This window comes from Amblyraja radiata, chromosome X (assembly GCF_010909765.2).
Source record: "Amblyraja radiata isolate CabotCenter1 chromosome X, sAmbRad1.1.pri, whole genome shotgun sequence".
Classification (NCBI taxonomy): domain Eukaryota; kingdom Metazoa; phylum Chordata; class Chondrichthyes; order Rajiformes; family Rajidae; genus Amblyraja; species Amblyraja radiata.
This window is the reverse complement of record NC_045999.1, coordinates 8551262-8576180: the sequence shown is the minus strand read 5'-3', so window position 1 is coordinate 8576180 and position 24919 is coordinate 8551262. Positions and strand designations below refer to the sequence as shown.

General features: G+C 46.7%; 1 protein-coding gene and 1 non-coding gene across 5 annotated transcripts in view; one reads left to right on the top strand and one right to left on the bottom strand.

Moving 5' to 3' along the window:
• LOC116968153 (mucosa-associated lymphoid tissue lymphoma translocation protein 1-like) overlaps positions 1-24919 on the bottom strand; it is a 90698-nt gene that overhangs the window by 8608 nt on the left and 57171 nt on the right. For all 4 annotated transcript variants that reach the window (XM_033014782.1, XM_033014784.1, XM_033014786.1 and 1 more), the window contains 5 exons: positions 24568-24594; positions 22642-22845; positions 9575-9752; positions 6587-6661; positions 5756-5883 (listed from right to left, as the gene is read on the bottom strand). In XM_033014782.1, the coding sequence (XP_032870673.1) occupies positions 5756-5883; positions 6587-6661; positions 9575-9752; positions 22642-22845; positions 24568-24594 (612 nt within the window). The remainder of the gene's footprint in view (positions 1-5755; positions 5884-6586; positions 6662-9574; positions 9753-22641; positions 22846-24567; positions 24595-24919) is intronic.
• LOC116968367 lies at positions 12197-12318 on the top strand. Its single transcript, XR_004410459.1, has one exon. It is a non-coding gene; the product is annotated as a U6atac minor spliceosomal RNA (small nuclear RNA).

Here is a 24919-nt window from a genome sequence, read left to right as displayed (position 1 = left end):
CAAGGGACCTTGAAGGCCTCTATTTTGTGAAGGGGGATGGAATTGGGAATTGACTGGAACTAATCTCATGTTGGGACGAAGCGTTGGGGATAGGGTTGGAAGAAACTGGGATCAGTTCCCTGGCAACTGGAGGAAGGGTGAGGAGAGGAGCTGCCTATTTCGAGATGGGGGACATTTATTGGGAGTTGCAGCCATACATTATTAAGATGGATCAGAAACCTGGATCCACTGTGGGTCTGGGGTTAGTAGACTGCTGTATCGCAATGGCAGGAGGAGAGGAAGGGCAATGAGGAGGTAAATAGGAAAGAGTGGTACAACTCAACGGGACAGGCTGCATCTCTGGAGAGAAGGAAGGGTCGACGTTTCGGGCCGAGACCTTTCTTCAGACTTGCAATTGAAGTTACCGGGCACCATGTTTAAATCAGTGACAGAGAGACCTATGGATTAATTCAATCATTTGGGATCCGAAATATTTAGTTCCGCAAAATTCAAAACTTATCTGGTATAAAATAAAACTATAATTATTTTTGCATTAGCCAAGTGAATCAGCAACTGAATTTTGGTTGATCCCGGATCAACTGCTCCCTTCCCCTCCAATGCCAAATCAGTCAGGATGGCATAGTGGTGCAGCGGTAGAGTTGCTGCCTTAAAGCCCTGTCCCACTTTACGAGTTAATTCAAAGAGTTCTCCCGAGTTTGCCCTGATTTGAACTCGGAGATTTACGGTAATGGCCGCTCGTTGGTACTCGGGGCTCTCGTGGACATTTTTCAACGCTTTGAAAAATCTTCACGAGTCTTCCCGAGCTGACCGCGTTTCCCGAGTACCTGCCGTTAGCGTTACGAGCCGCTAAGAGACGTCCCCGAGCTCCGACGTACCCGCTACGTTCATTCTCCGTGCTTACCACGGGCTTGATTTTTTTTAAAACTCGGGAGAGCTCTTAGAATGAACTCGTACAGTGGGACAGGGCCATTACAGCGCCAGAGACGCAGGTTCGATCCAGACTATAGGTGCTGTCTGTGTGGAGTTTGTACGTTTTCCCTGTGACTTGCATGCGTTTCCTCTGGGTGCTCCTGTTTCCTCCATCATCCCAAAGATGTGCAGGCCTCTAGGTTAATTGGCTTCTGTAAAATTGTCCCTAGTGTGTAGGATGAATGAATAAATGAATACGTTTATTGGCCAAGTATTCACATACAAGGAATTTGCCTTGGCGCTCCGTCCGCAAGTGACAACGACATACAGTGACAGCTAGTGTGTGGGATAGAACGAGTATACGGGGATCGCTGGGCCAAATGGCCTGTTTCTGCGCTGTATCTCAAAGGTCTAAAGCTCCCAACTCATCTGCTTCCTTCCACATTGCAGCAGGAATCATCACTGGACAGCCCGTTGTCTGAGTTGGGATAAAGCCGATAAAGCTAATGGCCGATTCACTGCTCACAGCCCGACAGAAATCGTACACATTTATGGTGTAGTGCTAGCCATTTTCCGAATCACAAACACAATAGCTTACTTCAAATAGTTCCAACAGATCCTGGCCTTTTTAATCCCTGGCAGGTCAACAGATCCCATGAGAGAAGGTCCATCAACCAGTGCGCCCGCATCTATTTAAACCTTCAGAGCCTTTGATCTCGAGCTGCAAGTACTTTTCCATATTTCCATCCTGCGACTCGCTGTTGGTACGGTGGAGAGGCAGCTGTCCACGGCATGAGGTCAGGAGGCTCAGGTTTCCTCCCTCTCAAGGCTGTGTACCCTTCTGGCAAATGAGGTCATTGCTTACGCAGGTAACTGCTTACGTCCATCCAGCCACAAAGAAGAGTCTGATTACCAGGCAGACCTTTTCAAATGGTAAAATTATCAACCAGGCTGAAACGCTTGATATTGATCAACAATTCCAAGCGTTGCTGAAGACATGGTTCAGTTAGTTTAGAGATACAGCGTGGAATCAGGCTCTTCAGCCCAGCGAGTCCATGCCGACCAGCGATCCCCGCACATTAACACTACCCTACACACACTAGGGACAAATTACGCTCATACTAAGGAAACTGAAGATCTTGGAGAAAACCCACACGGTCACGGGGAGAACGTACAAACTCCGTACAGAGAGGCCCATAGTCAGGATCGAACCAGGGTCTCCGGCGCTGTAAGCACTGTAAGGCAGCAACTCTACCGCTGCGCCACCGTGCCGCACATATAGGTCAAGTAATGTTACCTCACACGACACCCAAACTATACAAATTCTTATGTTCATCAGTTCTAGGAGCACAAGTAGGCCATTCGGCCCATCAAGTCTACTCCGCCATTCAATCATGGCTGATCTATCTTTCCCTCTCATCCCCATTCTCCTGCCTTCTCCCCATAACCCCTGACAACCATACTAATCAAGAATCTGTCAATCTCCACCTTAAAAATATCCACTGACTTTGCCTTTACAGCCTTCTGTGGCAAAGAATTCCATAGATTCACCACACTCTGACTAAAGAAAATCCTCCTTTCTAAAGGTACGTCTTTTTATTCTGAGGCTAAGGCCTCTGGTCCCAGACTCTCCCACTAGTGGAAACACCCTCTCCACATTCACTCTACCCAGCCCTTTCACTATTCGATGGCCTATCAATGGCCGAAAGGTTTCAGACAGTCGTGGCTTCTAGATCCACTGCAAGAGCTTGAGCATAATATCCAAGATCAGTGGTAAAACTGGCGCAGGTGCTACACTGGAAGTTGCACCTTCCACATTGACATGGTGTCCATCATAGAATTACCATCTCCCTAGCCTGGTCTATATCGATTCTTAATTTGATTAAAGGGTTCCGAGAAGATTTACGAGGATGTTGCCAGGACTAGAGGGTCTGAGCTATGGGGAGAGGTTGAGTAGGCTGGGTCTCCATTCCTTAGAGCGCAGGAGGATGAGGTGTACAACATCATGAGAGGAATAGATCGGGTAGATGCACAGAATCTCTTGCGCAGAGTAGAGGAATCGAGGACCAGAGGACATAAGTTCAAGGTGAAGAGGAAAAGATTGAATAGGGATCTGAGGGGTAACTTTTTCACACAAAGGGTGGTGGGTGTATGGAACAAGCTGCCAGAGGAGGTAGTTGAGGCTGGGACTATCCCAACATTTAAGAAGCAGTTAGACAGGTACATGGATAGAACAAGTTTGGAGGGATATGGGCCAAACGCAGGCTGGTGGGACTAGTGTAGGTGGGACATGTTGGCCGGTGTGGGCAAGTTGGGCCTGTTTCCACACTGGATCAGTCTATGACTATGACTCTAAACTGGTTATTACCTCATTCCTGTCAGTGGAAACTTGCAATGTATAAATAGCTGCTAGGCTTCCTCCATTCAGGCTACACTCTAAAAATGACCACACTCCAACACTATCTAATGAACACAAATGTGCTTTGGGTGCCCCAAGATTGTGAAAGAAGTGATATCAATGGAAGTTCTTCAATGAAAAATAATCATATTGTGCAACTGGAGGCCAAAATTCTCTTACTCAAATAGTAAAAGGAGAAACTGCAGAAGAATTTCCTCATCTCAATAAAGAGAACTTCCTCATCTCCACCTGTAACGTACACAGCAAAGATAAGCCCGAAAGGACACAAAGTGCAGAGGTAACTCAGCGGGGTCAAGCAGCATCTCTGGAGAACATGGATAGGTGACGTTTCGGGTTGGGACCCTTCTGCAGGTCCTTGTTTCTCCATTTCGTCGGCTGCATTGTTTCTCCATTTTGTCGGAAGCTCGCTTGACCCGCTGGTTTACTCCAGCACTTTGTTCCTCTTTTGTGTAAATCAACACCTGCAGTTCCTTGTTTCTACAAGATAAGCCGAGATAAGTCTAACATAGTCATATCTTTTCAACTGCATTAGGGGCGGCACGGTGGCGCAGCAGTAGAGTTGCTTCCTTACAGCGCCAGAGACACGGGTGCTGTCTGCACGCAGTTTGTACGTTCTCCCCGTGACCTGCATGGGTTCTCTCCGGGATCTCCGGTTTCTTCCCACACTCGAAAGACATACAGGTTTGTAGGTTAATTGGCTTGACATAATTGTAAATTGTCCCTGGTGTGTGTAGGATAGTGTTAGTGTGCGGGGATCGCTGGTCGGTGCAGACTCGGTGGACCGAAGGGCCCGTTTTCCCGCTGTATCTCTGAACTAAACTAAACTAAACTAAAGGTCCTCGTTACTCTTGTGGGAAAGAAGCATGGATAACAAAGAACACAGACACCAAAAAGGTCCTCTTGTGCACCTATTATATTAATTAAAAATACATATATCCAGTAATATCCTAACACACTTTAATAATAAAATGTTCAGATACCGATAAAGAAATTATGTGAACCAAGAATTTTTGATTGATATAAATTTTCGTGAAGAGATGGTTTTGAAATCACATGGTCCAGTTGTATCTCTCGCCAGAACAGTACACAGCTGGGAGCCTCTCGACTCCTTGACCACTTGTGATCTGAAACCGATCCCTACCTTTGTGTGGAGAGCAATAGGTTCCGCGATTTGTACGTGTACACAGACATTTTGAAAAAGATTTAAAATAGGCCTGGGGCCAACTTCATGAGCACCTGTTTGCTAATGTTTTGTGATTCATGCTACGATAAAACCTAGATCCCTTTCGTTTAGAGATAGAGTGCGGAAACAGGCCCTTCTGCCCACCGTGTGCGTGCCGACCAGCAACCCCCGCACACTAGCACTACACACTGCACATCAGGGACAATTAGCAATTTTTACTGAAGCCAATTAATCTACAAACCCATACGTCTTTGGAGTGTGGAAGGAAACCGGAGCACCCGGAGAAAACCTGGAGAGGGCGGTCACGGGAAGAATGTACAAACTCCGTACTTGCAGCACCAGTAGTCATAATTAAACGCATGTCTCTGGTGCTGTAAGGCAGCAACTCTGTCATTACGCCACTGTGCCACCCTCCCTCTGTGCTTTGTTCATCTACAATGTTTCTGCATTTAGCTAATACTCTGCCTTCAGATTCTTCTCTACCGGAGTGCACAACTTAACACTTTCTCATTTTAAACTCACATTGCCACGCTTTTACTTGCTCAGATAAACTACCTGTGGCCAATTGCAGGGTTCTATGCTCCTCTTTGCAATGGGTAGCACAGAGGCACAGTTGATAGAGCAGCTTCCCCACACCGCCAGAGACCACGGTTCGAAGCTGACCTTGAGGTGCTATCTGTTTCTTCCTATGATCACACGAGTTTCCACCGAGTGCACCAGTTTTTAAATAGGCAGCATATTATGAAAAAAGAAGCACAGTTTTTGATTTTTAGAGATTTTAGAGAAACAACCTGGAAACAGGCCCTTCGGCCCACCAAGTCTGTGCTGACCAGCGATTACCCCATACACTGACACAATAAGGACAATTTAGAATGTCTTTACCAATTAACCTACAAACCTGAGGTACACAAAAAAGCTGGAGAAACTCAGCGGGTGCAGCAGCATCTATGGAGCGAAGGAAATAGGCAACGTTTCGGGCCGATTTTCGATTTTCGAAACAACTACGATTTTCGATTTTCGAAACCGAAACCGAAACGACCAGTTTCACAACCTACAAACCTGTATGATCTTCGTGGTGTGGGAGGAAATCGGAGCACCCGGAGAAAACCCGCGCGGTCACGGGGAGAACGTACAAACTCCATCCAGGCAGCCCCCGTCGTCAGGATCGAACCTGGGTCTCTGGCGCTGTGGGGCAGCAACTCTACCGCTGCGCCACCGTGCTCAAACACGAGGACTTGACTTACCCTCGGACACATTCTCCAAAATCTGGGTGACTTTTTCCTTCTTGAGAATATGCCTCTTAAGATACTTCATGAAGATGCCCGAACTGTGTTCACCATCTTGCACTTCATAAGCTTCTGCATCTTCACATCTGCAATTAGAGCGAAAATTAAAAGGAACCCTAGTGAGACCACACCTGGAGTATGTGCAGTTTTGGTCCCCTAATATGAGGAAGGACATTCTTGCTATTGAGGGAGTGCAGCATAGGTTTACAAGGTTAATTCCCGGGATGGCGGGACTGTCATATGCTGAGAGAATGGAGCGGCTGGGCTTGTATACTCTGGAGTTTAGAAGGATGGTCACAGTTTAAGAATACTGTGGAATTCTCTGCCACAGAAGGCAGTGGAGGACAATTCATTGGATGTTTTCAAGAGAGAGTTGGATTTAGCTCTTTGGGCTAACGGAATCAAGGGATATGGGGAGAAAGGAGGAACAGGGTGGGGTGGGAAGATTGCAACCTTCACGTGGTCCGCCCTGTTTCGACAAATGCAATCAACCCAGCGTGCACAATCAAATAAGATCAAATAGAACAAGTTGTCCGACAACTTTAGGCTGTGCACGCCGTACGCAAGAAGAAGAAGCAGGAACAGGGTATTGATTTTGGATGATCAGCCATGATAATATTGAATGGCGGTGCTGGCTCAAAGGGCCGAATGGCCTACTCCTGCACCTATTTTCTATGTTTCTAAATAGAGCAAATGAAAGAGAGTGACAAAAAGAGAAAGGAAGAGATGGGAAGAGGGGAGGAGGGGGTGGCATTTACATCCTGAAGCGAACCCCGGGATGCTACTTACGTTGCATATCCATAAACAATATTCCCAGTGGGAGCAAGTGGCTGCAGATCAGAGGGAAGGTATTCCTGATTATACCTGGAAAATAAATGCAGGGATTTATGAAATTGTTGGAGTCTCCCAAATAATGTTGCCAACTGTCCCGTATTAGCCGGGACATCCCGTATATTGGGCTAAATTGGTTTGTCCCATACGGGACCGCCCTTGTCCCGTATTTGACCGCTACTACTCGGGTCGAGGGGACTGTCGGGTCGGAGCGCCGTGTCCGGCCCCGCCTCACCCGTCCCGACGTAGTGCAGCCCATGGAGTGCAGCAGCAGCAGCAGCGCCTCGCCCGCGGCCCCATCGGTCGGCAGCTCGGCCTGCTGTCCTACCTTCGGACCTTCGCTTACCGCCGACACCACCACCCCTCCTTCTCATGGCCGATCATCGGTTCAGGAGTTGGATGGGGTGCCGGACTTTGCGCGCGACGCCGCGCGACCCGGGGCCAAAACTCCTCAGCTGGCCCGCCGGCTGGGCTTTGTGTGCAGTCCAGCACCCGGATCATTCACCCAGCCATGGCCGAGTCGGTCAACGAATTACCGTCGGGGATTTGTCTCTTATTTTGACCTTTTGTCCCTTATTTGGGAGTGAGAAAGTTGGCAACCCTACTCCCAAACATGTTAATATTTGTACAAGGCTAAAGCGAGAGAAAGTCAAAGTGTAGCACTGAGACCAGGTGCAGTCACAAGGGCCTGCTGTGTTGATGTGCGGGGATCGCTGGTCGGCGCAGACCCAGTGGGCCGAAGGGCCTGTTTCCGTGCTATATCTCTAAAACTAAAACTAAAACTAAAACTAAAACTAAAACTAATCACAGACTCTGCTGTGGTAAACACCACGCCTTTCATAAATCCCTTTGATAGATTCATGATAAATTTGTGTAATTCCATTAATGATTTCATAATGCACTGTTTTGCATTCCTAGCAGCTTCCCGTATTTCCCCTCCCACTAATGAGTAACCCATCACGGTTTTCTGGTTTAACCTTCTTGTTTTTTTGTTAAGATTGTGTGATTCATTTTCAGCGCCGTATCTCTAAACTAAACCAGAGCGTGGACTTTGAACATGGCGCCAAAACATGGTGCCTCCCGCATGCTGCTCAGTGGACTATTCCTGTACATGTGCTGATTGGGGGGTACGGTGATACGCTGCCGAACTGTTTGTTAAGGGCCTGGCCGACTTGGCGATTTTTTCGCTGACTGCCGGCACCATTGACCGACGTATCAGGTCTCCGAAATGCCGGCGCGATGCGGCGTAGACGTGGCGTGATGACGTATTGATGCGCGGTGTTTTTTCAAGTGTCGCAAAACATTTATTTTGTCGCCGCTGGATTTTGAAAGGTTCAAAATCTTTTGGCGACACTGATATGACGCCGGCAGTCGCCGAATAAAATCGCCAAGTGGGACACGCCCTTAAGGACAAGAATTTCACTGCGTTAACAATGAACATATGTGACAATAAAAAGCCCTATTGACTGTTAGCACCTGATTTCTCAGATTTCGGAGCCCCGATTAGGAAATGACTGTCAAGTTGCCAATGCTAAGAAAAACAATCCTGCAGTAGACTCCTCCATAATCTGGACGCAGGAATTTCAGGAATGTGAAAGGCTTGTCTGGATATTGTACATAATATTCATGGGAAGAACGAAAGTATTTTACAGTACGGTCCAAAATATCAGATGTTAGATTGCAGTTCTGACTGCCAATGGTCGATGAAACTTTATGTTTCACTTGTACCCAAGTACATTGCTATTCAGTTTTATGTACAGTTCAGTGCAAATATCACTATGCATAAGCACTTAGATAGGATTTTAAAAAGCTAATAATAACCACGTCACTGAGAGCTTGATATTAATCCTCATTTTAAAGTCATATAATGGAATGGCATGGAAGCAGGCCTTTCGGCCCAACTCACCCATGCCAGCATTGGTCCCATATCCCTCTAAAGTAAACTTAACTATCCATGTGCCTGTCTCTACCACTTCCTCTGTCACAAAATGCTGGAGTAACTCAGCAGGTCAGGCAGCATCTCTGGAGAGAAGGAATGGGCGACGTTTCGGGTCGAGACCCTTGGGAGATATCTTCGGTGTAAAGCAGCATCTGCAGTTCCTTCCTATACATATCACTTGTAGAAACAAGGCACCTCAGATGCTGGTCAATACACATAAGGACGGAAAGTGCTGGAGTAGCTCAGCAGGCCAGATAGCATCTCTGGAGAACATGGATCAGAGATGTTTCAGGTTCTTTAGATTGGGACTGAGTCTAAATAAGAACCTTGACCCGAATCGTCAGCTCTCCATGTTCTCCAGATATGCTGTCTGACCCGCTGAGTTACTCCGGCACTTTGTGTCCATATATTCCACCTACCACTTGCCCGGCTTTGTCCCGTCCCCTCCTCTCCTCGAGCTTTCTCCCCCCTACCACAATCAGTCTGATGAACTGTGCCCTCCACAGATGTTTCCTGACCCATTCAATGACTCCAGCACTTTGTGGTTTACACAGATTTTGTATTTAGTTATGAATATAGAAACATAGAAAATAGGTGCAGGAGTAGGCCATTCGGCCCTTCGAGCCTGCACCGCCATTCAATATGATCATGGCTGATCATCCAACTCAGTATCCTGTACCTGCCTTCTCTCCATACCCCCTGATCCCTTTAGCCACAAGGGCCACATCTAACTCCCTCTTAAATATAGCCAATGAACTGCCCTCAACTACCTTCTGTGGCAGAGAATTCCACAGATTCACCACTCTCTGTGTGAATTTTTTTTTTTTCTCATCTCGGTCCTAAAAGATTTCCCCCTTATCCTTAAACTGTGACCCCTTGTTCTGGACTTCCCCAACATCGGGAACAATCTTCCTGCATCTAGCCTGTCCAACCCTTAAGAATTTTGTACGTTTCTGTAAGATCCCCCCTCAATATCCCAGAGAGAGAAGAGGAGCTGTGGCCGTTACCATTTCCTGCACATATCCAGTAGGATCACGTTGAGGGCTGTGTTCTTCTCTTGCATCCTGCACAGGATCTTCTGGACATTGATGCAACTCTCGGGCCTGTACGGGTTGGGAGCATTGACCGGCACCATGTAGTTGCGCCCTGAGCTCTCGTAGCCGTGCCCAGCGTAGTAGAAGAGAGCTAGTGAATGACAAGAAGAAAAGAGAAATGCACCCAGGCCAGATCTTCAAACAGAGACATCACATGCACTACAAAGGTCCTGTTTTATAGCGACCATCTACACACTCTTTCCACTGCGATCACTCTCATCATGCCCCTTTAAGAGCCCCCACTTTTGGATATTTTGTACCACCTCCTTGACAAGCTGCGTTGTATACCAATTGTAAAGATGATTTCAGAACCTTCAGCAACTCCAATCACTTATGGGCCTGTCCCACTTACGTGTAGGGATGTCTAAGAGAAAGTTTAATTTAAGAGGGAAAGATTTAAAATAACCTGAGGGGCAGTTTTTACATAGGGTGGTGAAACTGACTAAATACTGAAAGGCTGGATAGTGTGGATGAGGAGAGGATGTTTCCACTAGTGGGAGAGTCTAGGACCAGAGGTCATAGCATCAGAATTAAAAGACGTTCCTTAATGGGCCTGTCCCACTTACGTGACTTTTTCAGCGACTGCCAGCACCCGTCATAGGTCGTTGCAGGTTGGCGAAAATGTTCAACGTTGAAAATCCAGCGGCGATCAGAAAGACGCTACGACTCTTTGGGCGACTGAGGAGACGACTCACGACCATACAGGTGACACCCTGGCGACATGTATGTATGGCCTGTATGGTCGTGAGTAGTCGCCCAAAGAGTCGTACCTTGTTCTGGTCGCCGCTGGATTTTCAACATGTTGAACATTTTCGGCGACCTGCTGCGACTATGACGGGTGCCGGCAATCGCTGAAATAAATCGTGTAAGTGGGACAGGACTATTAAGGAACGTTTTTTAATTCTGAGGCTATGACCTCTGGTCCTAGACTCTCCCACTAGTGGAAACATCCTCTCCTCATCCACTCTATCCAGGCCTATCACTATTTGGTCAGTTTCACCACCCTCTGTGAAAACTGCCCCAGATTATTTTAAATCTTTCCCTTCTTAAATTAAACCTCTTCTCTTAGACATCTCTACCCATGGAAAAAAGACTGTGGCAATTCATCTCATCTATATGTCTAATATGTTCCCCTGTCAAATGTTATAGCAGTCATTTGTTGGTAGCATTCCTTCCTGGTAATATGTTTAACGTTGGTGATACTATTCCAAATATAACTACATCTCCCAACGGTGTCTGCAGAGGGCAACAAACACGTATGGTTCTCCTTGTCTCCCTCTGCATCTGCCTCTTTCTCTCCATCCCTGTCGCCAAACACAGAGGTGAGACAGTGGCAAGCCAGAAATAGTACATACCACAGGCTGCTGCTGCTGTTGTGTCTCCCATCTCTGTCATTCCAACTGGGGCCAGTCGACAGCAAGTGCACGGATGTCTACTCTTGTCATCTCACTGTCTGCCCACGCTATCCGATTTAGAAAAGTTGCGCATTTTTGAAAGGAACCCTCTCCAACATTATCTGACCCCCCGACTAGTTTGCCACTTTCACACAAAGATATCACTTCCGACTCCAATCACTTAGACTCTTCCCGTCAAGCAGGCGCCTAGCTGCCTCGGTGTGAGACACAGAACACAGAACAGCACAGGCCCTTCAGTCCACCATGTCCATGCTGAACATGATGACAAGATAAACTAATCTCATCTGCCTGCACATGATCCACATCCTTTGGGAAGAAGGTACAGGAGCCTGAAAACTATCACATCCAGCATCTTCCCGACAACCATCAGGCTATTAAGCACTACAACCACCAAATAGGCTCAAAACTATATAGACTTGAGGGCATATTTAGTTGTCTATTTATTTGTTTGTTTTATATATATCCTAAACTTTTTGTTTTCATTATGGGTTTTAGGGCTCGAAGGGCTGAATGGCCTATTCCTGCACGTATTGTCTGTTGTCTATTGTCTACAGAGAATTATGTTTACATATCTGGGTAAGAAAGAACTGTAGACTGGTTTAAATCGAAGGTAGACACAAAATGCTGGAGTAACTCAGCGGGACAGGCAGCATCTCTGGAAAGAAGGAATGGGCGAGGTTTTGTGTGACCCGAAAGTGCCTCACCTGCTGCGTTACTCCAGCATTTTATGTTTTCATACCTGTTGTTTTGCTAAAAGCAAGAATTTCATTATTCCGTTTCGTGACATATGACAATAAGACACTCTTGATCCCTCCATTCCCTTCATATCCATGTGCCTATCTATAAACCTCTTAAACGCCACTGTCATATCTATTGCTATTAAGACAGACATGCTCCCAGCTGGAGGAAGGGTGTTCAGTGCTGTTGTTGACACTCTTTGCAGGAACAAAATGGCGAGGAGAAAAAAAGCTGTGTTTGACTTTCCTCTTCATTGTTCATCTCCAGGTTGAAGATCCACTGGTGCCAGGATTTCTCTATGGTGGATGGAAGTCAATTGGAAGGTAGGATGTGGTTCAGCCCATACTAGACAACATGCCTGATCTGCATTAGGAACAATAGCATTACGTATGAAAGGAGAGAAGGCTAGCACTCCCCTCGATAAGGATGGAAAGGGCCCTCGTGGCCTTACAGCATTGGTTGAGGCATTGCCATCTACTTAGTTGCATCTAACCAAGTCTTTGGACATCGAGTGCTGCTGGAAGATCATCTACTTGGCGAAAGACGCTCTTTGGTCTGCCTGAAACATTTGTGGTCTCCCAGCGAAGCGAGATGTCCATCGGGGAATGTTGCCGACTGGCCCGCTGCAGACTGCAGGAGTACGTGCTGAGGGACGCACTGAAGCTCAGTGCAGCCAACGCCAAGGCTCTGTGGGGGAGGACCACAGTCTAGGGTCCTTCTGCTGCTGGACATTCGGGGGCACGGTCCACTGGGAACCCACCTCAAGCAAGGGAATGGACCACCCCAGAGGGGGCAGGGGATGTCAGTGGTATGGGGAGTAGGCAGGAGAATGGGATTAGGATGGAGAGATAGATCAGCCATGATTGAATGGCAGAGTAGACTTGATGGGCCAAATGGCCTAATTCTGCTCCTATCACTTACGAATATGAACTTATGAAGAATGGCAAGGATGCCTGATATAAGTGTAAGAAGGAACTGCAGATGCTGGTTTAAACCGAAGATAGATAGCTGGAGTAACTCAGCGGGACAGGCAGCATCTCTGGAGAGAAGGAATGGGTGACGTTTCAGGTTCAGGTTCTGAAGAAGGGTCTTGACCCGAAACATCACCCATGCCTGATACAAGGATAGTTACTGCTGAGTACAACATTAATGAAAGAATAGATGATGAGACTGTCTGAAGAGTTGTCGTACAGTTCTTGTTTTGTATCTTTTTTTATCTGAATAAGTTTGTTTTTGGGGAAAATAAAATGATGGGTGAATCTTTGCCTTCTAATACTCTCCTGCAAGCCGATATTTCAAGGAATGGTCACCAAGTGCAGGCTTTGCATTAACATCATGTCCCCTCAACATCCTCATCCTCCTCGACCTGAGCGCAGCCTTCGATACAGTGAACCATAACATCCTGCTCACCAGACTCAAAGACCTCGGCATTGAAGGCTCTGCACTCAGCTGGCTCCGTTCCTACCTTTCCAACAGATCCCACTTCATCTCTCTCCACAACCACACCTCTGCTACAGCCACAGTCACTCAAGGCGTTCCCCAAGGCTCCGTACTCGGCCCCCTCCTCTTCATCATCTACATCCTCCCCCTTGGTCAGATACTCCGCCACTTCAACCTGGACTTCCACTGTTACGCCGATGACACCCAGATCTACCTCTGCACCAAATCCCCCCACAACCCCCCCCCTCTCCCATATCAACTCCTGTTTGTCAGCTATAAAAACCTGGATGCAACATAACTTCCTCAAACTCAACAGCGATAAGACAGAATTCCTCCTCATAGGCTCCAAAGCCACACTGAGCAAAATCAATAACCCCACTCTCACCATCGACGGCACCACTGTCTCCCCATCTCCCCAGGCCCGCAACCTTGGCATGATCTTTGATTCCACCCTCTCCCTTGAGACTCACATCCGCCATGTCATTAAAACCTCCTTCTTCCCTCTCCGCAACATTGCCAAACTCAGACCCTCTCTCACACCTCCTGCTGCTGAAAGACTCATCCATGCCTTAATCTCCTCCCGACTGGACTATTGCAACTCACTTCTCCTTGGCATCAGCTCCACCTACATCAACCGACTCCAACTGGTCCAAAACGCAGCCGCCCGACTCATCACCCACACCAAATCCTGGCATCACATCACTCCAGTCCTCAAACAACTTCACTGGCTTCCCATCTCCCACCGGATCACCTACAAAATCCTTATCCTCACCTACAAAGCCCTCCACCATCTGGCCCCCCCATATCTCACTGACCTCCTCTCCCCTACCAACCCTCACGGTCCCTCAGATCCACATCAGCCGGTCTCCTCTCCATCCACAAGTCCAACCTCCGCAGTTTTGGGGACAGAGCCTTCTCCAGGGCAGCTCCCAGACTCTGGAACTCCCTCCCCCAACTGATCCGCAATTCCGTGTCCCTCACCATCTTCCAGTCCCGCCTCAAGACCCATCTCTTCACCTCTGCCTATCCTTAGCCCCACGTCCCCCTCCCTTTTCATCTGTGCATTAATTGCCTCATATTGTGGTTTGAATTGTATTCTGTCTTTACTTTGTGTACTAGTCATGTCTCTACTATTTATTTCATTCCCCTTACATGTTTTTCCTCAACCTGCTAAATTTTTGTAAGGTGTCCTTGAGACTCTTGAAAGGCGCCCATAAATAAAATTTATTATTATTATTATTATTATTATTATTATTATTATACATGATTAAAAATTATTGAGGTGTTGGCACCATTTGGGGACTATATCTGTTTATTTTTGTGGCATCTTTAAAGTGGTGAAATATTCTGGCAGCTTATATAACCATATAACCCTCGCTACTACTTCTCCTGAGGTGTTTTAGGCTTGTTGTTGTCCAGATTGGGATGGAGGGATACACATCAGATGCAGGCAGAGGAGATTAGTTTATCTTGGCATCATGTTCAGCATGGACATGGTGGGCCGAATGGCCTGTTCCGTGCCGTAACTTTTTAATGAAAGGTAAGGCACAAAAAGCTGGAGTAACTTAGCGGGCCAGACAGCATCTCTGGAGAAAAGGAATAGGTGACGTTTTGGATCGAGACCCTTCATCTCCTGACTCCCCATCTTGTTTACCTCGCTAGACATTTATTTCCTCATCATGAACCCTTACCAACTTAACCGGTGACTTGCTATGGCGTGTTGAAACGGCAAGCCTCTATTTCTAATCTGCGGATCAATATTAATACATCATGCCGACAATTTTAGACTATGACTCAGCCCACAGACTTCTTGGAAAGTCACCTCAAGCTCTGCGTCAAAGCCCCTCCATCTGTTTCTCTCCTTTTCCATTGGGCACATGGCTATACATAGAGAGGTATGTGTACATCCCTTGGTGAGGTTAGTGGGCTGTTTGTCATCAGCCTTGTAACCCCAGCAGCATGTGCCTCAGGTCTGGCTACACATGCCTCAACGCTGACACAGCACAACAAGGGCAAAGTCTCATTCCCCCCCCCCCGTGACAGTGAGGACCACAGTGTACCCTTTCTCCAGTCCTCACTTGGAGCGAGCTAGAATCAAAGCATCACCCAATTAATCTTTAAGCTTCCCTCAGGAGAAGTAGTAGCGATGATGTTTCCTTAAGAACGTCATGGCTGTGCCGTTTGGTTTAGTTTAGTTTAGGGACACAGCATGGAAACAGACCCCTCGGCCCACTGAGTCCGCGCACACCAGCGATCACCGGCACACCAGTTCTCGCCTACACACTAGGGGTGATTTACAAAAGCTAATTAATCCACAAACCCACACGTCTTTGGAATGTGGGAAGAAACCAGAGCACCCGGAGAAAACCCCCGCGGTCACCGGGAGAACGTACAAACTCCGTGCAGACAGCACCCGTGGTCACGATCGATCCTGGCATTGGGAAATTCTACCACCCACTGCACCATTGCGCTGCCCCATTCTTGACATAAATCTAGTGGATATCAGCTTAGCTTAGAGCACTTTCAGAGGCAGAAAACACTCCAGCTTTAAAGACTGGAGCACAAAACTACAATAGTTAAGTTTAGTTTAATTTATAGGTACAACGTGGAATCAGGCCCTTTGGCCCACAGAGTCCGCACCGACCAGCGATCCCCGCACATTAACACTATCCCACACACACTAGGGCCAATTTTTACATTTACCAAGCCAATTAACCTACAAACCTTGTACGTCTTTGGAGTGTGGGAGGAAACCGAAGATCTCGGAGAAAACCCACGCAGGTCATGGGGAGAACGTACAAACTCCGTACAGACAGCGCCCGTAGTCGGGATCGAACCCGGGTCTCTGGCGCTGTGAGGCAGCAATTCTACCGCTACGCCACCATGCTGCCGAGGTACAGTTAGATGACGGGTTCAATATTGGGCACAATATTAATGCACAAACATAAGTCTTTATTGATAACAGAATACCACAAGGCGGACTGAAATGTACAGTACCTCTGTATCTGCCTTCACAGGCTTCGAATGTCAAAAAACTATTTTCAAATGTAGTTACTGCTTTGACTGCAGGGTTTAATGAAGAGCATTTTGAATAAATAATCTATCTTCGTATTAGTTGAAGCATAAATATTGGCCAGGACTCTAATGAAAAATTCACCATCCTAATTCCCCATAGGATCTTCTGCATCTTCTTCAAGCATAAAGGTAGAACCTCAGTTTAGACACTAGACAATAGGTGCAAGAGTAGGCCATTCGGCCCTTCGAGCCAGCACCACCATTCACTGTGATCATGGCTGATCATCCACATTCACTACCCCGTTCCTGCCTTCTCACAATATCCCCTGACTCCGCTATCTTTAAGAGCTCTATCTAACTCTCTCTTGAAAGCATATAGAGAAATGGCCTCCACTGCTTTCTGAGGCAGAGAATTCCACAGCTTCACAACTCTCAGGGTAAAAAATTTTTCCTCATATCCGTTCTAAATGGCCAACCCCTTATTCTTAAACTGTGGCCCCTGGTTCTGGACTCCCCCAACATCGGGAACATGTTTCCTGCCTCTAGCATGTCCAATCCCTTAGTAATCTTATATGTTTCAATAAGATGCCCGCTCATCCTTCTAAATTCCAGAGTATACAAGACCAGTCGCTCCATTCTATCAACATATGACAGTCCCGCCATCCCGGGAATTAACCTTGCGAACCTACGTTTAATATCACACCCGTATGATGTACACGCTGCCATGCAGCAGCCATTTTAGGTCTCTTTCAGTCAAACCCAAAACGTCACCCATCCATTTTCCCCAGAGATGCTGCCTTGCCCGCTGAGTTACTCCAGCATTTTGTGTCTAACTTCAGCAGTCTTTTAACGCTGCGACTGGGCGTTCACCCGAAGTTTGGGAACAATTCTCAGAAGTATCTGCCTTTCTGAGGCAGAGAATTCCAGGGGAAGTCCAGGACAAGGGGTCACAGCTTAAGGATAAGGGGGAAATCGTTTAAAACCGAGATGAGAAAAACTTTTTTCACACAGAGAGTGGTGAATCTCTGGAACTCTCTGCCACAGAGGGTAGTTGAGGCCAGTTCATTGGCTATATTTAAGAGGGAGTTAGATGTGGCCCTTGTGGCTAAGGGGATCAGGGGGTATGGAGAGAAGGCAGGTACGGGATACTGAGTTGGATGATCAGCCATGATCATATTGAATGGCGGTGCAGGCTCGAAGGGCTGAATGGCCTACTCCTGCACCTAATTTCTATGTTTCTAAGTAGGGTTTGAAAGTTCAGCTTTAATGCATTCTTAAAACAAAGCCAGGACTAACAGCACAACAGAAGGCCCGGGCCACCTGCTCGGGGCCAAGCATCTATTACAGCAGCTGCCCTGGAAAGGACACAATATCTAAAGCTTGCTAATAGTCCAGTGTACACTCTCCACAGCTCAACTGCACTGCCAGTGGAAGATGGCTCTTTTGCTTCTCTTAATTGTTAATCTTCCTGCTCTCCGAGGATTACTTTAATGCTGTGCAGCATTTTAAACTAAGCTATCAGCCAGAATTGATCCTTGAGCCATGGTGATGGTGTTTGTATATGAATGTTGATGGGCATTGAAAGCTAAGTGGGGTCAACTGTCCTGGTTGCACAAGGGCCTTTGGCATTGTGTATTGGACTAATATTGTATTATTATGCTGTCTATTCAGTACTGTGTTTACAGACCTGCACTCGACCCGAAACGTCACTCATTACTTCTCTCCAGAGATGCTGCCTGTCCCGCTGAGTTACTCCAGCATTTTGTGTCTATTTACAGACCTGTTACGCTGTTGCATGTACAAATTCCATTGCTCTGTATTGATACCATATGACAATTGAAAGCTCTTGACTCTTACAAAGAAAAATAGAAAATAGGTGCAGGAGTAGGCCATTCGGCCCTTCGAGCCAGCACCGCCATTCAATATGATCATGGCTGATCATCCAAAATCAGTACCCCGTTCCCATCTTCTCCCCACATCCCTTGATTCCATTAGCCTTAAGAGCTATATCCAACTCTCTCTTGAAAACATCCAGTGAATTGGCCTCCACTACCTTCTGTGGTAGAGAATTCCACAGATTCACAACTCTCTGCATGAAAAGGTTTTTCCTCATCTCAGTCCGAAATGGCCAACCCCCTAGTTTTGCGGGGATCGCTGGTCGGTGCGGACTCGGTGTTTCCGCGCTGTATCTCTAAACTCTCTGGTCTGTCCACTTCCACTGGTGGTTGGGTTTGGTGGGAGCACAGTAACTATACTGGCCACCTGGCTATCCCAACCCAAGTCTCAGCCTCTGAACTGACCAGCCTGTGCCACCAGTGTCTTCCTGTTCGCTGAATTTTAGTTACTGAGAACGACTGATTTGCGCTGTTATTATCTACATGGTTAATCCATTCACATGGTGAATCACAATGGTTAACCGAGGCGATCTATCGCAGTCACTGCCTCAAAAAGGCTGGCAGCATCATCAAGGACCCACATCATCCTGGCCACACACTCATCTCCCCGCTACCTTCAGGTAGAAGGTACAGGAGCCTGAAGACTGCAACGTCCAGGTTCAGAAACAGATTCTTCCCCACAGCCATCAGGCAATTTAACTCAACTCAAACAAAACTCTGAACATTAATAGCCCATTATCTGTTTATTTGCACTTTATCTGTTTTATTTATTCATGCGTGTATATATTTATACAATGGTATATGGACACACTGATCTGTTCTGTATTCATGCCTTCTATATTCTGTTGTGCTGAAGCAAAGCAAGAATGTCATTGTCCTATCTGGGACACATGACAATAAACTCTCTTGAATCTTGAATCTTGGAGTTCCTGTGGTGCTATTTTATTTTGGGCTTTGGGTCATTTAATTTAAGAAGGTGATGCCACTGGTAAAATAGAAGATTATCTCAACGTGTTTGTTTCTCACGTCATAAATCCAAGTTAGGAGGATACGATATCCTGTTGCCACCAGAATCCCACCCCCAACTCTGCACCCTTCTGGATGAAGACCTGCAGTTTAAGTTTCAATCAACAGCAGAATGGGAGACACAATCCTAGTGCGTCAACCGTCAATGCTCAGCTGCAAGATCTGTCGTTCTCATCGATTTCAACACAGGGGAGAATTGCGGCACAAATGTGGGTGTCAGGGGTTACTGGGAGAAGGCAGGGTAATGGGGTTAGGAGAGAGAGATAGATCAGCCTTGATAGGCCGAATGGCCTAATTCTAACAATTCTAAACAAACAAGACCAATCAGCCCATCGTGTTCCTACTGCAAGAGCAATCAAACACCATCTCTACTCTTTCCTTCTTTCAAATATCATGCTGTACTCATTCTATACCCATGACTGCGTAGCGAACCACAGTGCGAACTCCATCATCAAGTTCGCTGACGACACCACTATTGTGGGGCGTATCACTGATGGGGATAAGTCAGAGTACAGAAGAGAGATTGAGCAACTGTCCATATGGTGCCAGCGCAATAACCTGGTCCTCAACACCAGCAAAACCAAGGAACTGATTGTGGACTTTGGAAGGAGTAGGAGGGGGACCCACAGCCCCATTTATATCAACGGGTCGATGGTTGAAAGGGTCAAGAACTTCAAATTCCTGGGCGTGCACATCTCTGAAGATCTTTCCTGGTCCGAGAACACTAACGCAATTATCAAAAAAGCTCATCAGCGCCTCTACTTCCTGAGAAGATTACGGAGAGTCGGATTGTCAAGGAAGACTCTCTCTAACTTCTACAGGTGCACAATCGAGAGCATGCTGACCGGTTGCATCGTGGCTTGGTTCGGCAATTTGAGCGCCCTGGAGAGGAAAAGACTACAAAAAGTAGTAAACACTGCCCAGTCCATCATCGGCTCTGACCTTCCTTCCATCGAGGGGATTTATCGCAGTCGCTGCCTCAAAAAGGCTGGCAGTATCATCAAAGACCCACACCATCCTGGCCACACACTCATCTCCCTGCTACCTTCAGGTAGAAGGTACAGGAGCCTGAAGACTGCAACAACCAGGTTCAGGAATAGCTACTTCCCCTCAGCCATCAGGCTATTAAACCTGGCTCGGACAAAACTCTGATTATTAGCAACCACTTTCTGTTATTTGCACTACCAGTTTATTTATTCATGTGTGTATATATTTATATCATGGTATGTGGACACATTTATCTGTTTTGTAGTAAATGCCTACTATGTTCTGTGTGCTTAAGCAAAGCAAGAATTTCATTGTCCTATACAGGGACACATGACAATAAACTCACTTGAACTTGAACTTGAACTTATGTTTTCTTTAACATGATTTAAACAAACTAAAAAACAAAATTAATCTGCAATTGAGAACCTTTTGGGGGTTACCACAGGCTGGATATTAATGGGGAAGACACAAAATGCTGGAGTAACTCAGCTGGTCAGGCAGCATCTTCGGAGATCATGGATAGGTGACGTTTTGGGTCAAATCTCCTCTTCAGAATATTAATAGATCAGCTAAGTACAACATTTGATCCCAACTGCGCTATAAATGAATAAATGATGACGCTTTCTCTTTAACTGCCCTTCCCTTTAACTTTATTATCAGTAAATGTCAGGCACAGGGTGGCACAGGGGCGCAGCTGGTAGAGCCACTGCCTCACAGCACCAGTGACCCGGTTGCCATCCTGACCTCGGGTGCTGCTTGTGTGGAGTTTGCACGACGTGCTCCCTGTGACTGCGTGGGTTTCCTCCGGATGTTCCCAGTTTCCCCACACATCCCAAAGGCCCCTGTAAATTACCCCTAGTGTGTAGAAAATGGATGCAAGAGTGCGATCATCTGGAACTAGATTGAACAGGTGATGGTTGACACGGACTCAGTGGACCGAAGGGCCTGTTATCGTGCTGTATCGCTAATTGTAAAATACTATGTGAATCCAAATGCAAGATGATGACAGTCTACATTTTGTGGTAGTGGGTGACAACATAAGTCTGACGCTATTCTTGAACATCAGAAAACAATGCATATCATGTTAGGATTAGCTAATCTATGAATAGATATGGACTGTGTATTAACACTTGTTGACCAAGAATAAATTTGAAATCTAAAATATCAGCAAGGTTAGAGTTGAGGCCTTGGGTCTTCTCCTCAAAAGCAGGTAGTGGCCATAGTTCAAAGTGTTTTAAGATTGGCGAGATAAGCTCACTTTAATATAAGGGTGGTTAATCTGTGGAATTCATTGTGGAGCCCAAGTCAATGGATATTTTTAAGGCAGAGATACAGTAGATCGATGGTAGACACAAAATGCTGGAGTAACTCAACGGGTGAGGCAGCATCTCTGGAGAGAAGGAATGGGCGACGTTTCAGGTCGAGACCCTTTTTCAGATGTTTCGGGTGTCGACCCGAAACATCGCCCATTCCTTCTCTCCAGAGATGCTGATTACTCTGGCATTTTGTATCTATCTTTGATTTAAACCAGCATCTGCAGTTCTTTCTTACAGTAGATAGATTCTTGATTAGTACGGGTGTCAGGGGTTATGGGGAGAGGGCTGGGGTTAAGAAGGGAAGATAGATCAGCCATGATTGAATGGTGGAGTAGACTTGTTGGGCCTTACGAACATCAACTTATGAAGACATAGGAAGAAACATAGGAACGTGAGGCATGGGTGTTCAGAACTGGAATGTACCAAATTCATTGCAGTTGTACAGAGCCCTAGTGAGACCACGCCTGGAGCATTGTGTGCAGTTTTGGTCCCCTAATTTGAGGAAGGACATTCCTGCCATTGAGGGAGTGCAACGTAGGTTTACAAGGTTAATTCCCGGAATGGCGGGGCTGTCATATGCTGATAGAATGGAGCAGCTGGGCTTGTACACTCTGGAGTTTAGAAGGATGAGAGGATATCTCATTGAAACATATAAGATTGTTAAGGGCTTGGACACACTCGAGGCAGGAAACAGGTTCCCGATGTTGGGGGAGTCCAGAACCAGGGGCCACAGTTTAAGGATAAGGAGTAAGCCATTTAGTTTCCCAGAGACGAGGAAACACAAGAACAGAGACGAGGAAACACTTTTTCTCACAGAGAGTGGTGAGTCTGTGGAATTCTCTGCCTCAGAGTTCTCTGGATGCTTTCAAGAGAGAGTTAGATAGGGCTCTTAAAAATAGCGGAGTCAGGGGATATGGGGAGAAGGCAGGAACGGGGTACTGATTGGGGATGATTAGCCATGATCACATTGATTGGCGGTTCTGGCTCGAAGGGCCGAATGGCCTATTCCTGAACCTATTGTCTATTGTCTATTGTCAATCTGACTCTTTTAAATAGTTCTATTCATAGGACACATACACTGAAACATGTTTCTTGTTGACATGGATCATGCACGGCAGCTGAATGCATGGTCCCTGGTGTCCACTCACCATACACACCGTTGTCCAGGAGTTGAAGGAACTGTTTCACCGCACTTTGCATCTCCTCTTTCGTCAAGTCCAGCAGGGAAACCACCCGGAAGTCCAGTTGCTGCAGCAGATTCGACAGCTCAAAGACATCCATCATGGTCGCCACCAGTCTGGGATGGTTGACGTAGTTCATATTCCCAATCAGTAACGCCACCTTGTCCGTTGCTGAAATACAAGGAACGCTGGATAAAGTGCTTGGCCGGGGAAAGCAGGGGCTGAAGGGCAAAGCTGTAGATAAACACTAAATGCTGGAGTAACTCGGTGGCAGCATCTCTGCAGAAAAGGAATAGGTGACATTTTGGGTAGCGATGAAGAGGTGGGACCACGTGGACAGCGCCTCCTGCGAGCGTGGGGACCCAACACAGACAGTGGAGCACATAGTCACCAGTTGTCCCAAACACCGGCCACCGACTGGTGAACGAGGTCTGATTGACCTGGGCGATGACACGTTGGCCTGGCTCGCCTCAACGGAGCTGAAGGTCTAAAAGACATACGACAGAAGAAGAAGGGTCGAGACCCTTCTTCAGGCTGAGAGTTAGGGGAGAGGTTTAGTTTATTGTCACATGTACCGAGGTGTTGTTGCTTGCGTATATGTGTTGTGTTGTGTTGCATTCATAGAGGTAGGAAGCGGTTCAGAACAAATCAGAGCCGGCGCCGATGACCAATTAAAGGCGGAGCCCACAATGATCCATTGTTGGCTGTGGAAGAGGTGATAACGAAGGGATACGGACAATGAAACTAGCAGGGTGACTAGGCGATGAGAGACAGAGAGAAGTGCTGCCTGTTCCGCTTGGTTACTCCAGCATTTTGTGTCTATCTTCGGTGTAAACCAGCATCTGCAGTTCCTTCCTACACAAGCTGTATCTGTATCTTGCTTGTATGAGGTAGAAGCTTGGAAGTTAGAAGTTAGATGCTGCCTCACCCGCTGAGTTTCTCCAGCATTTTTGTCTACCGTCGATTTTTCCAGCATCTGCAGTTCCTTCCTCAACATTACCCTGGGTATTTTTCTGAAGGGATAGCATAGGTAGTTCATTGCTGGGTAATTGGATAGGATTTAATCTTCTCACTTTCTTAGGCCCAGTCCATGCAATCAGTCTGAAGAAAGGTGTCGACTCGAAACATCCCTCCCCCTTACCCTACCTCCCTCCCCACATAGAAAACCTAAAGAAATCTCCAAAACAACCTTTAAAAACTGACTAAAAATAAAAAAAGACAGAAAAACAGACAAGACTGTTGGCAGAGGCTGCCATCAATGCGGCGCCCCTAGTGGCCGAGTGATCAGACAAACCACTACCTTGTTAACTGAGAAACTGGGTGTGGAGCGGTGTGTGAGCAGAATCATTGGCTTTGATGCTGGATATATTCATTAAATAGAATATTAAGGGGAAAAAAAAGAACATTTTTGAAATGATTTATTGACTAAGCTGATGTGTTTAAGAAGGAACTGCAGATGCTGGAAAATCGAAGGTACACAAAAAAGCTGGAGAAACTCAGCGGTTGCAGCAGCATCTATGGAGTGAAGGAAATAGGCAACGTTTCAGGCCGAGACCCTTCTTCAGACTGATGGGTCTCCTCCCCTTCCTCAGCCCTCCTGCTGTCTTCTCCCATCCTCTAGCCTTCGGGCTCCTCCTCCTTTTTCCTTTCTTCTCCCCGCCCCCCCCAAGCCCCATCAGTCTGAAGAAGGGTTTCGGCCCGAAACGTTGCCTATTTCCTTCGCTCCATAGATGCTGCTGCACCCGCTGAGTTTCTCCAGCTTTTTTGTCTACCTATTGACTAAGCTGATGTTGATTGAAAATATTAACCCTGTGACAATGTCATGAAAATCTTTAACTCTGAACTGAATGGACAGAAAGCTTCAAATACAAACACAAATGAAGAATGACATACCGCTCAGTCTGACATCTTGATGTGTGGCTGGAAGGAAAGAGAAAAAAATATCAGAAAGACATCTTTTCCTGCCATTCTGAAAGAACATCACAGCTGCATCATTGATATAAATAGACACACAGAGGTTAAAAAAAGACATTGCAACATAGAAACAGAAAATAGTAGGCCATTTGGCCCCCTCGAGCCAGCACCGCCATTCAATATGATCATGGCTGATCATCCACAATCAGTATCCCATTCCTGCTTTCTCCCCATATCCCTTGATTCCGTTAGCCCTAAGAGCTAACACTAACTCTCTCCTGAAAACATCCAGTGCATTGGCCTCCACTGCCTTCTGTAGCAGAGAATTCCA